The 12,663-nt window shown below is 57.9% G+C and overlaps 2 protein-coding genes across 2 annotated transcripts; one reads left to right on the forward strand and one right to left on the reverse strand.

The window, feature by feature from the left end:
• Window positions 1-7: 7 nt before the first annotated feature.
• BESB_006560 (uncharacterized protein) lies at window positions 8-3,157 on the reverse strand (the record flags this gene model as incomplete). Its single annotated transcript, XM_029359411.1, has 1 exon — window positions 8-3,157. One exon carries the CDS (start codon window positions 3,155-3,157, stop codon window positions 8-10), a length of 3,150 nt encoding a protein of 1,049 aa, XP_029222324.1.
• Window positions 3,158-8,285: 5,128 nt separating this feature from the next.
• On the forward strand, window positions 8,286-10,260 carry BESB_006570 (uncharacterized protein; the record flags this gene model as incomplete). The annotated part of the gene is made up of 2 exons (XM_029359412.1): window positions 8,286-8,724; window positions 9,209-10,260. The coding sequence occupies 2 exons, from the start codon at window positions 8,286-8,288 to the stop codon at window positions 10,258-10,260; spliced, it is 1,491 nt and encodes a 496-aa protein (XP_029222325.1).
• Window positions 10,261-12,663: the final 2,403 nt, after the last annotated feature.

Here is a 12,663-nt window from a genome sequence, read left to right on the forward strand (position 1 = left end):
GGCTCCATCAGCGCCTTCCATCTGTACTCGTCGATGTCGTTGGTGAGTCGCCGCCACGCGTCTCGCCCTTCGGCTTTCTCGTCTCGCGAACCCCCCAGCCAGGCACCCACGCCCCCCCCCGCGCACTCGATCCGGAGGAAGCGAGTGCCCCGAGACCGGCCCCGTCGCCTGCGGGCGTCTTCTTGTCGGGGAGCCCCAGGCGCCGCGAGACGAAGTCGACGCGATCGAAGGCCTCCGTGCTCGGACCGTGGTGCGCCCAGGCGCGCAGGCGGTCGTCCGCGGGGGCTGCGAAGGCCGCGGAAGAGACAGAGGAGGAGACACCTCCCGGTGGCGCGTACGAAGAGGGGCCTTCCGCGCCGCGTCCATCAGCCGAGCCAGGCGGCAAGGCGACGGACTCGTTGGCTTGGCTGCGCGATCCCCTGCTGCCCAGCCTCTGTCTCGCCTGAGTCGTCCCTCGGCGTACACTCTCTCCATCGCCACCTTCGTCTGCCGCCTGTGTCTCTCTTCGATCGGATCTCTCCTGTGTGCAACTCCTGGACAGAGAGCGCGAGACGACAGCGTCCAGTCCTGTCGCCACCGACGGCCGCGCCACGATCGCTTTCTCTCTCTCGGTGTTTTCACGTCGCGCGAGACTACCTAGAGACGAAGGCCCGCCGGGGCGGTTTCTGAGGAACTCCGCAAGCTGGCATTTTCGAGGGACGTTTCCGTCGTCTCCATCGTCTTCGTCGGCCCACAGTTCGTCTGTACGATGCTGTATGGAGAGCGTCTCTCCCTCTTCCGCGCGGTGCTTCTCTCCGGTCGCCTCAGCGGCGCTTGGGCTTGTCCCTTGCTCGCCCCGAGCCCCTGTGAGGAGACAGTCCCCCTGCCCCGCTTCCGTGAGGGCTGTGTCGCCGCCTGCAAGTCGGCAGACGCCGCGCTCCTTCCGCGTTCTTTCGAGGTCGCGTATGGTCTTCTCGTGTGCCTCCAGGCGCGCGCGCGCCGCTGCCCAGGCGCAGGAGGCGTCGTCAGCCAGGCTGCTCGCGGATGCGCAGCAGGCGGGCGGAGGAGCCCAGAGAGAAGGAAGCGCAGCGTCGACCGCGGCCTCGACGACAGGGTTGCCAGTGGCGCCTCGCAAGAGACGGCGGAGATTCTGTAGCTGCTTCAGTTGCTCGTCTGTGCAGTACGTTTGCCGCGGAGGGAGCGGCGGAAGCGAAGAGGCGGAGGAGGGGCGCGCAGCCTCGGCCGGGAGCTCAAGCTCGCGGCTTCTTTGGTCGAGCCCGCACAAAGATCCCGCGCGGAGAAGGCCGCGTCTCTCTGCTCCCCGGTCTTTGCCGAGGGGGGAGGCGTGTCGCGCCCAGAAACGCCGCGGGCTGCAGCCCTGCGAGCGCGGCGAGCCCCAGTCGTTCACGAAGGAGCTGGACTCGGAGAGGGCAGCCCCGTGCTCCACGCAGTGTGCGGCAACCAGGGACTTTCTCTGGATTTCTGAGAGAGCGTCGAGGATCCGAATCTCTCGGCTCACATCCACGAAGAGCTCGTCGCCAGATGTGACCTCACCGCTGTCGCCCACTTTTGCGCTAGTCGGGGCGCCGTGGCGAGGGTCGCGGTGGCGCCCAGAAGAGAGGGGAGAAGAAGCCTTCAGAGGCAGAGACAGGCCGGCACGCGGCGAAGACGAAGGCAGAGAAGACGATGCGGAGGAAGCCTGGGCGCGCGGCATCAGAAAAGAACACAAAGAAGAGGCAGAGCCTGCTGTCCCCCTCCGTCTTCGTTCTCCCTTGCCGCTGTCGCTCGCCGCGATTCGCGGCAGCGATCGCGAAGACATGCATGAGACGCGCCGCTGACTGGAAACGAGATAGCTCTCCGCATGCAGCCGAGGAATACGCCATGTTGTCCGCTGGTGCACAGAGGGCAGATCCCGAGCCGACAGCGGCGACGCGTAGCCGTGCCTCATGAATGAAGAAGGGGAGGGGAGGGAAAAGGGGAGCGAAGTCGCCCGCGAAGAGTCTCCTCGCGCCTCGCGTGCGAGCCCGGAGAAAGAGTCGTCGTCCGCAGTCGAGCGCTCGCATCCTGCATGGGTGGCTTTTTGCACGGTAATGGAGCTGTGGCAGGGCGAGGACGGCGTCTCAGAGGCACTCTGCGTCAGGCGATGGAGCTCGTCCCTTTCGCGGGACAGCGAGAACACAGGCGGGCGACAGGCGAAACATTCAGGGTGCTGCTCAGGATGGAAGCGCGTGGCGGTATCATTTTTCGACGAAGCGACGCCTGTTCGGCCGGAGGAGACCGCCCAAGCGCCTGGAAGAGCGCCAGACGTCGCCTCCGCGGAGAAAGGGGAGGGGTGAGCCAAACGGCAGCCGAAGGGCTTGCTTGAGCGCCGAGGGCGCTCGGGTGTAAAGCTGCAGCTGCTTGTTCGTCGACTTCCGCGTGTCTCGGTTCGGAGAGAAGAGGACGGGGAAGACCCGCCATACGAAGACGAGGAGGAAGAAGAGTCAACAGGCTGAGAAGTGCACGAAGAACTAGCGGCTTCAGAGGGACGAAGAGAGGATGCAAGCGAGCAAGATGGGGAGTCGGATGCAGAGGCGGACGAATCAGAAGACGAGCGCGAGCGGGAGGGAGGCGAGGGCCGTCTAGGAGAAGAAAGCTTTCTTCTCTCCGATGGCGCGAAATGGGCAGGCGAAGTCCCGCTTCCCTCTTCCTCCTCACCGTCTACGCTCGTTTTACCGCATGCGTCTGCGCTCTCGAACACGGACGGCATGCGGAGCCTGAGCTTGGAGGCACTCCCTGAGTGCGAACTCTTGTAATACACATTCGAGTCGCCGGCCGCGACCTGGGTCTCGGCAGCTCTCCCCTGGCTGGATAGCGGAGAGGGTGGTGGACTCTCCTCGTCCTCCGCTTCTCCTCGACTCGAAGAAAAGGCAGAAGCTTTCCGTCGCCCGCCTCTCAACAGTTCCGTGCCGACTGAACTGCGGCTGGCGAGCCCTCGGCCGCCGCTGCCGTCGCTGCTTCGCGGCGAGCCTCGACTTTCTTTGCTTCTAGAAGAGGGAGACGACAGACGCGCAGCGCTGCTCGGCGAAGAAGAAAATACCGCACTCGAGATGCGGCCTCCTGACCACGAAGCGGACGAGGCCGCCGAGCTGTTGCGTGCGCTCGCCGCGCCTGCGCTCGAGGAAGCCCCGGAGATCATGGTGTGATCAAGCGAGAGAACGCATGGGGAAACAGAGCAGAAAGAAAGCGACGAGCATTGTACGATAAATCCGGAATACGAAGGGAATGCCAGGGACGAAGAAAAGAGGAGAGAGACGCAACACCGTTATGTAGTACCGTGGGGGGTTTCTGCGCCAGCGCGCTACCCGAAGCGAAGTCCGCAGGCGGCGACAGGCGACCGCCTGTCTTCAACGCGGACGTAAAGGCAGATAGAGGAAGCGTTAAACAAGAAGGAGTGCACGACACCGTTGAAAAGGAGACAGGGCACCACATATCTCAGCTCATCCTCCCTACCGCCCTAGAGCCGCCGTCGCGACACTCGAATTCATAGTGTACGCCAGAGTGTCAAGACATTAAGAGACTGCCTACGGCGTGACATGATGATCCACGTACAGAGGGCGTCCACGGGCTCGAGAAATCGTCATCGGAGAGCAAGACATTACTGCAGCGGCTGCACGGACAAAAGCAACGCCCAAGGGCTTCCTGCGCGTACGCCGTTTTCCGCACTCCGAGAAAACCCAGGGGAGTGGAAGGAGGAAATTTGCGGAATGTTGTAGCATTAAAAACAGGAGGAACTTGCAGGAAACGACGAAGAAGAAGTCCCTCCTACCTCGTTCATGCGCAGCAGATCTACAACTCTCCTCCTTGCGCTGGGTCGGTCGATGAGAAGCGTCACAAGACATGACGGTGCCCTGGAAGATACGTGTACGGTTCTCGCGCTCAGCAGCACAGAAAGCCCGCGAGTGAACCGGAAGCCAAAGGCAATTCAAAAGAGAGGAAATCGGTGAACGATGCACCTTTTCCCGAAGGAATCGGCGGCCAGATGTCGCAAGACGCGCGCATTCGGGTTCGCGTGTGGCGGGTATCTGTGGTGAGTCAGCCGCCCTCCACCGAGAGACGTTTTGAGCGGCAACGCACCAACACTGAAAGAAGAGGAGAGACCTCTGGATTGAAGATGGAGTCGCAGCAAAGAAACGAACCACGTGTGCTTTCAGTTCAGCCTACGAGGAGATGTCTTTCTTCTTTCGATGGTCATGTCGATCTGCAGATACTGTCGGCGCCCGGGGGCCGTACTTTGAGCAAAGACGAACGCGGCTGCGCGGGCGTGGATGCCCTGCCTGCGAAAGAACGTCGAGGGATCCTGGCGGGAACTGTCCTGCTACCGTCAAAAAGAATGACGAACGAGTCGCACCCAAGGGTTCCTGGTTATTCTTGATGTCGTCTGCTATTCAGCTAGACGCCGCAGGTTGTTTCCGCGTGGGCACTCGGGAGGGCGCTCAGAGTCTTTTCGCAGAGGAGCAACACGTGGATGTCTTGCGATCGCTGCCGCAGAAGCTCTCCTTGCCGTGGTGGTAAAATCCTCTGCTGGCCTCGATTCACAAGCCAGTTTGGTGTGTGTCTCCCTGAGAAGGCGGAAAGTAACGAGCTCGAGAAGAAGACAGCTGATGAGGAGAGAATCATCAGCTGGGGTTAGGCTGGAAGGCGTCTGCCGGCGCCTGAGCTCAGTCGGTCTTCCCTGAGGCAACGCTCCTGGGCAGTCAGTCGATAAGATATGACTGCTTCGCCGAGTCAAGTCGCTCAGGTAGGGACTTCCCATCGCCGCCTGGCGTGGAGGCAGTTTCGATCCCACGCGAAAAGCAGGAAGGACGCGCGAACTTTGTTGAGGGGCTGTGTGCATCAGATTCAGTCCTTGCGGTGGAGGGGCACCCCCGGCCCCAGGTTTGCGAAACGTAACCGCAATTCGCTCGTCTCTTTGGAGAATCGGAGGAAACCTAGTGCCGCGGCAGCGGCTTGCTGGGATCTCTCCCGGGGCGTTTCCGTGCCAAGTCGGTGTGCGCTCCACCGCTAGAAATATCGGCGAGAGCTGAATTCCCGGTTTCCACAGAACGTCTTTCGTAACTGGCGCTTGGGCAGGCTCCACACGGCTACATCCGTCTCGAGTAGGGGAAACAACAGCAGAAGTGAATGTGGATGGTAGAGAGGGCGGGCTGGCGGCCGGCTGCTTCTTGTGCAGAGAGGGGCACAGAGGAGTTGGCAAGCCTGTAGCAGCGAAGGTGCTTTTTGAGGTTGGCGTCTCCGGAGTGCAATACCGGTACAGTCTTGCAGAGCCAGCCGCGTCAGTAGCATTTAGAAGAATATCTTTTTGCACGGTGCTAGGAGAGCGACATAAAGACCAAGGTCTGCTCCTGCAGCTGTTTGTGCAGTCCGTTCAACAGCAGAAAGTCTGTGGCAAGGCGTGAGGCTCTGGCTAACGAGCAACACCTTAACAGATCTTGCAAGCAGCGACAAGGGTTCCCCAGCTCTCCAGACGCGAAGAAAGCAGACGTTGTTGCAGCTTCAAGCAGATAACAGCAAACCAGCTCTGTTCTGGTAGTCGGCGGAAGCAGGCCATGTGCAGACAGCCAGCACTCGGCGTATGTTGCGTGAAACGTGTGTGCCGAACCCGTTCCTGCGAGGAAGCCGAGAAGCGTTGGGACAGCGATGCGCAGACCGCTGCATGCGCCTCTCTCGCTCAACGCGGCGGACACATGCAAAAGCGGAGGGGTAGCTCACATTCCCTGGCCGTGCATTGGCACAGTGAAGTGAGTCTCAAGCCCACAGCCGAGCACAGTGTCTCGCAGTCCGCGGCGGTATGATCGTATGCGGTTTCTTAGCTTGGCAAAGGCTATGGGTGTCTACAGAGCGAGACCGTGGTGTACTACTTCTAGTCGAGTCCAGCAAAAAAGAAACATGGATTCCCCTCCTTTGTGTGTAGCCGTCTCCAGGGGGGGACTAGAAGACAGTCACGACTGAAGCTTCTGCAGGGGATGGTAGTAAACTCTCCCTCACTGCAGGGGAGCCGGCGCGTTCTTGACCTTTTTATAGCCGGCAGTCACCACCGCAGCCCTTCTTAAGGACTACATACAGTCCCAGTAACAACCGACATGTCTGGTATCCTTCTTAGGCGGAATGAGCCTAGAAGCCGGCACTGAGTTTCGTTGCCATTTTGTCAGCTATCTCCGCTTCGGTACGAATACCATGCCAGCTGCTGTCGGCGCTGTCACGCCGTCGAGCCTGGTCCTCGGCGAACCCCACCCCAACAACACTCCGACGTGAGCACGCCCGCTGCCGAAATGCGACGTTGATACTGTTTGCCCGTTCATAGCACACGGGAAAAGTCGATCCGCCTCTCTAAATCAACTGCTGCTCTGTTGCCTGTGCGTACGGGAGACCATGGTAACTTCTCTGTATCACTGATTTGCATTTTGAAGGTTTTCCTTTACTCAAGGCAAGGGTTAAACCTGCTCAAAACACCAGACATAACTGGCCGAATGTGGGCTCTACAGTGGAGAAAAAGATGTATTTCTGCTGTCGACTCGCAAATTGCGGATCTAAAGATGTACTGGCCTGCGAAAGTGTCGAGACACGTGACCTCGGATGTCATGCAGGAAGCGCCACTTCTGTATCGTGGACTGCCCGAGAAGCTGCCATCAGCAAATCAACAACTCGCGGCCGCTTACAAAGTCGTGTCCTATTCGGCGAAATAGTTTCATACAGCCAACGCTGTACCATTCTCCTTCTTGGCGAAACGCGTAGCTCGACGCGACTACGAGGAGCGGCGCATCATCATCAGTCCGGAGACTCGGCAGATGAGCCTCCGGCTCAGTAGGCTGGAGGCATCCGGGCTTTCAACTGGCCCACTCGGGCGACATTGGACGGAACCTCTGTTTCAGTGTATCATGAGGTACCACAAAGAGCGACAGTAGATCCGCCATGTAACCTTGCGGCGATACTTGCATCAAACAACCTTGCCGAGTGGAAGCTCCGTTCCGTTAGCACTTTGTAATCTGCGTCATGCGTCTCCTCTGCTCTATCGCATCATCTCCAGACGCTCCTTCGCGTCCGAGCTCATGGCACCAGTATCAGAGACTCGTGCACGGCTCCGCCGGTTTGCTACATCGAATCTTTTGTAGTTGCCCGTGTCTACCCTTGGACTGACCTACGCGCCCTCCTTCCGCGCCTCCAGCGGCTTTGTGCGGCCGCTCTCGCATACGACGTGAGATGGAAACAGCAGTGTTCGGAACAAGCAAAAACACAGCTTCAGAGGCAAGTGACTTACAGGGGAGAAACATGCGCATGCATTCTTCCGCGTGGTTTTTGTCTGTAAAGCAATGAGTACATTTCTGCCGTGCGCGGTGGGCTCGTCGGCGACTCCTGGATGAGACATGCACAGAGAGACATGTGTCGGGTGACTAGCGGATGGGACGCGCCCGACACGGTCAGAAAACGCTTTTCACGGCCCCCGCGCCACTGGACCTTCACTACCGTTCTCTGAAGCTGCTAGAACACCGTGCACGCTCCGTGTCCCATAAGAGATTGTCATGTCTTCGATGTATTCCCGTTTCTCTGCGGAAGCATTTCACGGATAGCTACCCTTGCGCATGGGTTGGCGCTGAGCCCTGCGTCGGTAACCTCCCCTGCGGACTCTCTGCCTCTCTTGCTTTTTGTAGAACAGCCGGTGGTTTCTGTCTCTACTTCCCCCGTATCTTTGTCATCGCGCATACCTCCTTGCAAGGTATACTGAATACCAAATAGCTTCTGGCTGCCAGTTCCTTCCCTGCATCTGCTGCGGTGCTTCTGCGTACCGCAGTGTCTTCTCGCGCTAGATACCACGCGGTTGTCCGCACCCCGCCCTGCTTCACTCATGTGCTTTTATGAAGATTTCATCTGTCGGATTTTGCCTTCCTTTCATCTGCTCTTCCGGCCGTTTGCGGGAAAGAAGGGCACTGGCTCTTGGTAGACACTGACGCAACTCGGGCTAGCCCACGCGCCCGAGTCCCAGCACGTTGGGACGTGAGACAAACGTTTTGTTTTTTCCACACCTCCGATTTTGCCTTGTGTTCTGCTTAACCCTGTTCTCGTTGCGTCAACTACCGCAAGACACAAAATGAGGTGCCGGTGGGGAATGTAGAAGCCGTTTGTCGGGTATCAATACACCCAGCCGTCATTTCCAAACAGCCACCCGTTTCTGCCTGTTTACAACTGTCGCTCACTCTTCCTCTTAGCGTGTGCTAACGAAAGCCGCTTTTTCCACTGTGCCTGGCCTTCTTCTAACTCGTCGTCTCAACATGGAGATTTGGGTTCGCGCCGTTTTATCCGGCGGCATCTTCGTCGCGGCTATGCTGGCGGCGGCCGCTGGGACGGGAGGCGGAGCGTTGTATATCCCCGGCTACGTGGTGGCTCTCCGTGATGTGCACAAAGCTGTGCCTCTTTCGAAAGTCACCATTTTCGGAGCTTGCTTAATGTCTGTTCTCTTCAACCTCCGGAGAAAGCAGCCTTCTGGGAAACTGTCTCTCATCTCGTATGAACTCGCGGCGATCCTCGAGCCCTTCACACTCTTAGGCGGCGTACTCGGCGTCCTGCTGAATATCATCATGACTGACCTTCAGATTATATGCTGCCTGGTTGCTGTTCTGTCTTTCACGACCTACAAAACGACCCGAAGGGGAATTCTACAATACAGAGAGGAGTCGCGCCTCATCGCGCAGCGAGCGGGAACTGACTCAGGTAAGATTCGACAAGAGAAGGAAACGACGCGACCTCACGTTTTCTGACGCGCGGAAAAAGAGGGAAAACAAATGGGAAAGACCGCGTGGCGAAAGACTCGCTCTGAATCTGATGTAGTTCGCATGGCTTCTCTCTTGGCCGGCAGAGGAGGACGTTGGGGGGTACTCGTTTCACTGAGTCGACTGGAATATCTTCAGAGGCCGTAGCAGATCCAAGTGAGATGCGTGCGTGAGGTCACAGGTGTGTGAAGGCTCTAATGCATCGAACTGAGAAAACCCGCATGCACATACGCAGTAAATTTGTACTGGAGCGACGCTTCCACGTTTGCGGCTTTGCGAATACGTCTATATACGCATAACTTGTCTACTCGTGACCGTTCTGCTTGGCGTTGCCCTTTTGTGCTAATCCTCAGTTTTTTCCGCTTCCACCTGCCATCTGCTCCCTTTCTATTTGCTTTCCCGTTGCGTCTACTTCCTGTATTCAGCTCTTCTGTCGGCGAAGCCCGCCGTTCCGCTGTTTTCTCCCTCCGAGCCCGGGGGCGACGACGAGACTTCGTCGCTTCTTGCGCCGGACTCGCTGCCTTTTTCTTCTCGCCAACCGTCGCGCGGCGGGCATCTGTTGAGCACTGCCTCGCTGGCGGAGATCATGGAGACGCCCGACATTTTGCTCGACTCGCCGACCTCGGGAGAGAAGGACGGCACTTTGAAGGGCGACTTGGGCGGTCATGACGAGCCGTGTCTGCGTCAGCTCTCGCCCAGGGAGAAGGACGTTATTGAGCACGAGAGGGAAGAAATCCTTGAGGCGAAGCAACATCCCTCCTGGATTAGTCTGGTGTATCTGGTCTTCGATGTAGTTGTCAACACGCTGTGTCTCCTCGGCGCGGGCGGCCCGGTCGCCATCGTCTGCGGCGAGCCGTGGCAGCAAGCGCTCATCTACTTTTTGATTTCTTTTCACGTTTTCGCGACGGCGTTGTACGCGCGCTGGCTTCTGCGTTCCAAGAGAAGGCGCGAGCAACTCGGCATTCGCGATGAAGACGTTGAACACGGCGGCCTGGGCTGGGTGTCGCCGCGCACCGTCGTCCTCTATCCCTTTCTTTCGCTTCTTGCGGGCGTCGCCGCGGGGTCTTTAGGGATCGGGGGAGGTCTGATCAAGGGGCCGCTGCTGCTGGAGATCGGTTTGAATTCGCTCTCTGCTGTGACGACGGCGAATTTCATGATTTTCTTCACGTCCTCCGCCAACGCGCTGCAGTACGCGACGCTGGGGCGGCTGCATATCGAGGACTCCATCAATTTCTTCTGCATTGCCGCACTAGGCGGCGCTGTCGGACTCGTGTGCGTCACAAAGGCTCTTAAGCGTACCAAGAGACAGTCGGGGCTCACACTTCTCCTCGCGTTCACGACACTCCTCAGCATGCTGTGCATGCTTTTCTCCTTCGGCTACAACCATATGCGCAATACAGGGAGGGGGAACGACAAACCGCTCACCATGGAAGACGCCTGCCAAGAGCGCAATCGGCTTCTCTTTGTCCATTCCTAGAGGCAGCCGCCTCGCCGGCAACAGGATAGCGTGTGGCGCATGCCATCGCCCGCGAAACCCATCCGGCGGAAAAACACTTCTGCGGCGAGAGCGACTGCACTGTCGCGTCCTCGTGGCGCGTCGGCCGGCCCTATTTTATGGATCAGTAGGCTTGTGGCTTTCCTTTCGGTCATTTCGTCCTGAAGATGGAGTCGTTGCATATACATATACAGGCATTAAGGGGAAGGATCCTCGGCCTTTTCTCTGCAGCCTGCATCGGGACTCACTAGCCGCCACGGAGACGGAGGCGAATGGGGACGAGGAGATAATTTCTCGCGCGGGGCCGTCGTTAAGGAACGTGTCTGCTTGGAGTTCCGAACCACGACTCAAGATTTTTTCGGCTGTCCGCTACACAGCGTGCCTCTTGCGCTGCCGCCCGCTGAGTCTGCGGTTCGCTCACCTGTCGCTCCTCTTCGCTTGCGTACGAAAGTAACGCTCTGTCTTCAGTTTCGAAGGGCAAGCGCGCCCATACAGGCAAGACAAGGGCATCGCCTATATATTCGTCCTTCCGTCGGGTGTTGTGCATGTTTTCGCCGTCCTTGCGATGTTTTTCCTTGCTTTAGTTTTATCCGACCCTCCCTGCTGCTGTGTGAGGCGGCTGCTGGGTTGTTTAGTCGATTGTCAAAGTCGCGCTCAGCGGGAATGTTCCGGTCAGGTCAGATTGTGTATCTTCGGTGCCTTGTGTTGGAGGCCGGATTTTCCTTTTTGGTACATGCTACTTCGCCCGTGCGCAAGTCAGGCGCATGAGCGCAAAGTAGAGGACGGGCATCTCTTTAGTCTCGGCAGTGTTGACTCCGTCGATGTGAAAAAGAAAATCAGAGTTTTTTCAAAGGAGCAAGGCGAGAGTGGGAAGAGCTGTCAACTCACACGAGCCTCGCCTCCGGAGGCCAGTTTGTTTTTTTGGTTTTGTTTTCTCCGAATCCTTTTTAAACGTCACCTATTGGCTCCCAAACAGCTTACCGGCTGATCAGCGAGCATCTCGCTTCTCGCCTCCAGAACGGCCCTTGTGCGTCACATTCAAGGTCGCACACTGGGCCCCCTTATTTCAGGACGCCAAACATAAGGGCAGCGTACATCCGAAGCCGAGAGGCACGAGCTAATGCAGCACTCTTCCGCGTGTCCGTAGGAGTCTACCCACGTTTTTTTCACATGGCCTCTCGTTGATACATCCTGAGGCACGCACCGAAGAAACCGCCCAAACGACGCTTCTGTGGGCGCCTCACGCTGTCGCCTCTCCAGCTGATACCACCCCAGCTGACGCAGCCTGGAACTCACGCACAAACTGACGGCGCTTTTTAGAGCCACAGCGAGCCCAGAAAACCTGCCTTTCTCACGGGGACGCGCAGATTCACGAGGTGCGGAGGTCTTCATACTCTCGAGAGCAGTTGCGCATTTGCTTTGCGGGCTCACTGGCCAAGGGACAGATTAGTTAACTCGCCTCTGGAGCGGCTTAAAACGGATTCCTCCGGCTTGGCTCGTGGAGCTTTGTTGTGTGTGTGCTAAAAAATATCGAAGCATTCGTAATGTTACGCAGCGCGACACTGTTCTCGCCGCATGCTGGTTCGCCCTACATCCGGTAGTTTTTGTATCGTAGAGTAAACAAACAAGTTCATGGGGAACTTTAAGTATTTTCTTCATATGAAAAAGCGACTGGCGGGAGTCCAGGGCCCCGAGTACTGGAGTCTAAAGAATGTGCAAGAGCGACAGATTCTCAAGTAGTGTCGAACGGCTGACCAACCCGACCTGCTGCCGAATAACTGCCTGTCATGCATGAGTAGTCGGCAGGCGTTTGGCGTCTGGTGCGCTGCATGAGGGTACGTATGCGAGGCAGCACGTTGCGTGTCACGAAAGAGCATTCAAGAGTCAGAAGGCCTATGGAGAAGTTTTTTCGTGGATCGCCCAAACGTCAAGCCCTCCACGTTCCCGTGCCTGCAGGCCCGACTCTTCACCGTGGAATTCCAGGCGAACTGTCGGGACGCCCTTCGCAGGAAGGAAGACGCAGAGGAAACCCACAAGTCTCGGTGCGGATGCGTCCCCAATAAAATCAAGAGGAAACAACAGTAGATACGGAAAAACGCGGAGACACAGACCACTTTGCATGTACGACACGGAGAAGGGCCTAACGCAGAGGTGACCAGCACAAGACAGAAGACGCCCTCGCGGACAAAGAAACGACAAAGACATTGAGAACATACTGGCATGGCACACTGGGTTTTCGTTTATCCCCTGCTTGTCTCCGTTGCTGGGTGGTAAAGACAGCTATGTCTACAACACGTGAGCGCCCGCTAGCCGCTGTGCCTGAGAACCGGGGTGGAGCCCAACACCACAGGCATCACTTGCACGATTTCACAAAAGAACGCACTG

Source organism: Besnoitia besnoiti, chromosome I, assembly GCF_002563875.1.
Source record: "Besnoitia besnoiti strain Bb-Ger1 chromosome I, whole genome shotgun sequence".
NCBI classification, from domain to species: domain Eukaryota; phylum Apicomplexa; class Conoidasida; order Eucoccidiorida; family Sarcocystidae; genus Besnoitia; species Besnoitia besnoiti.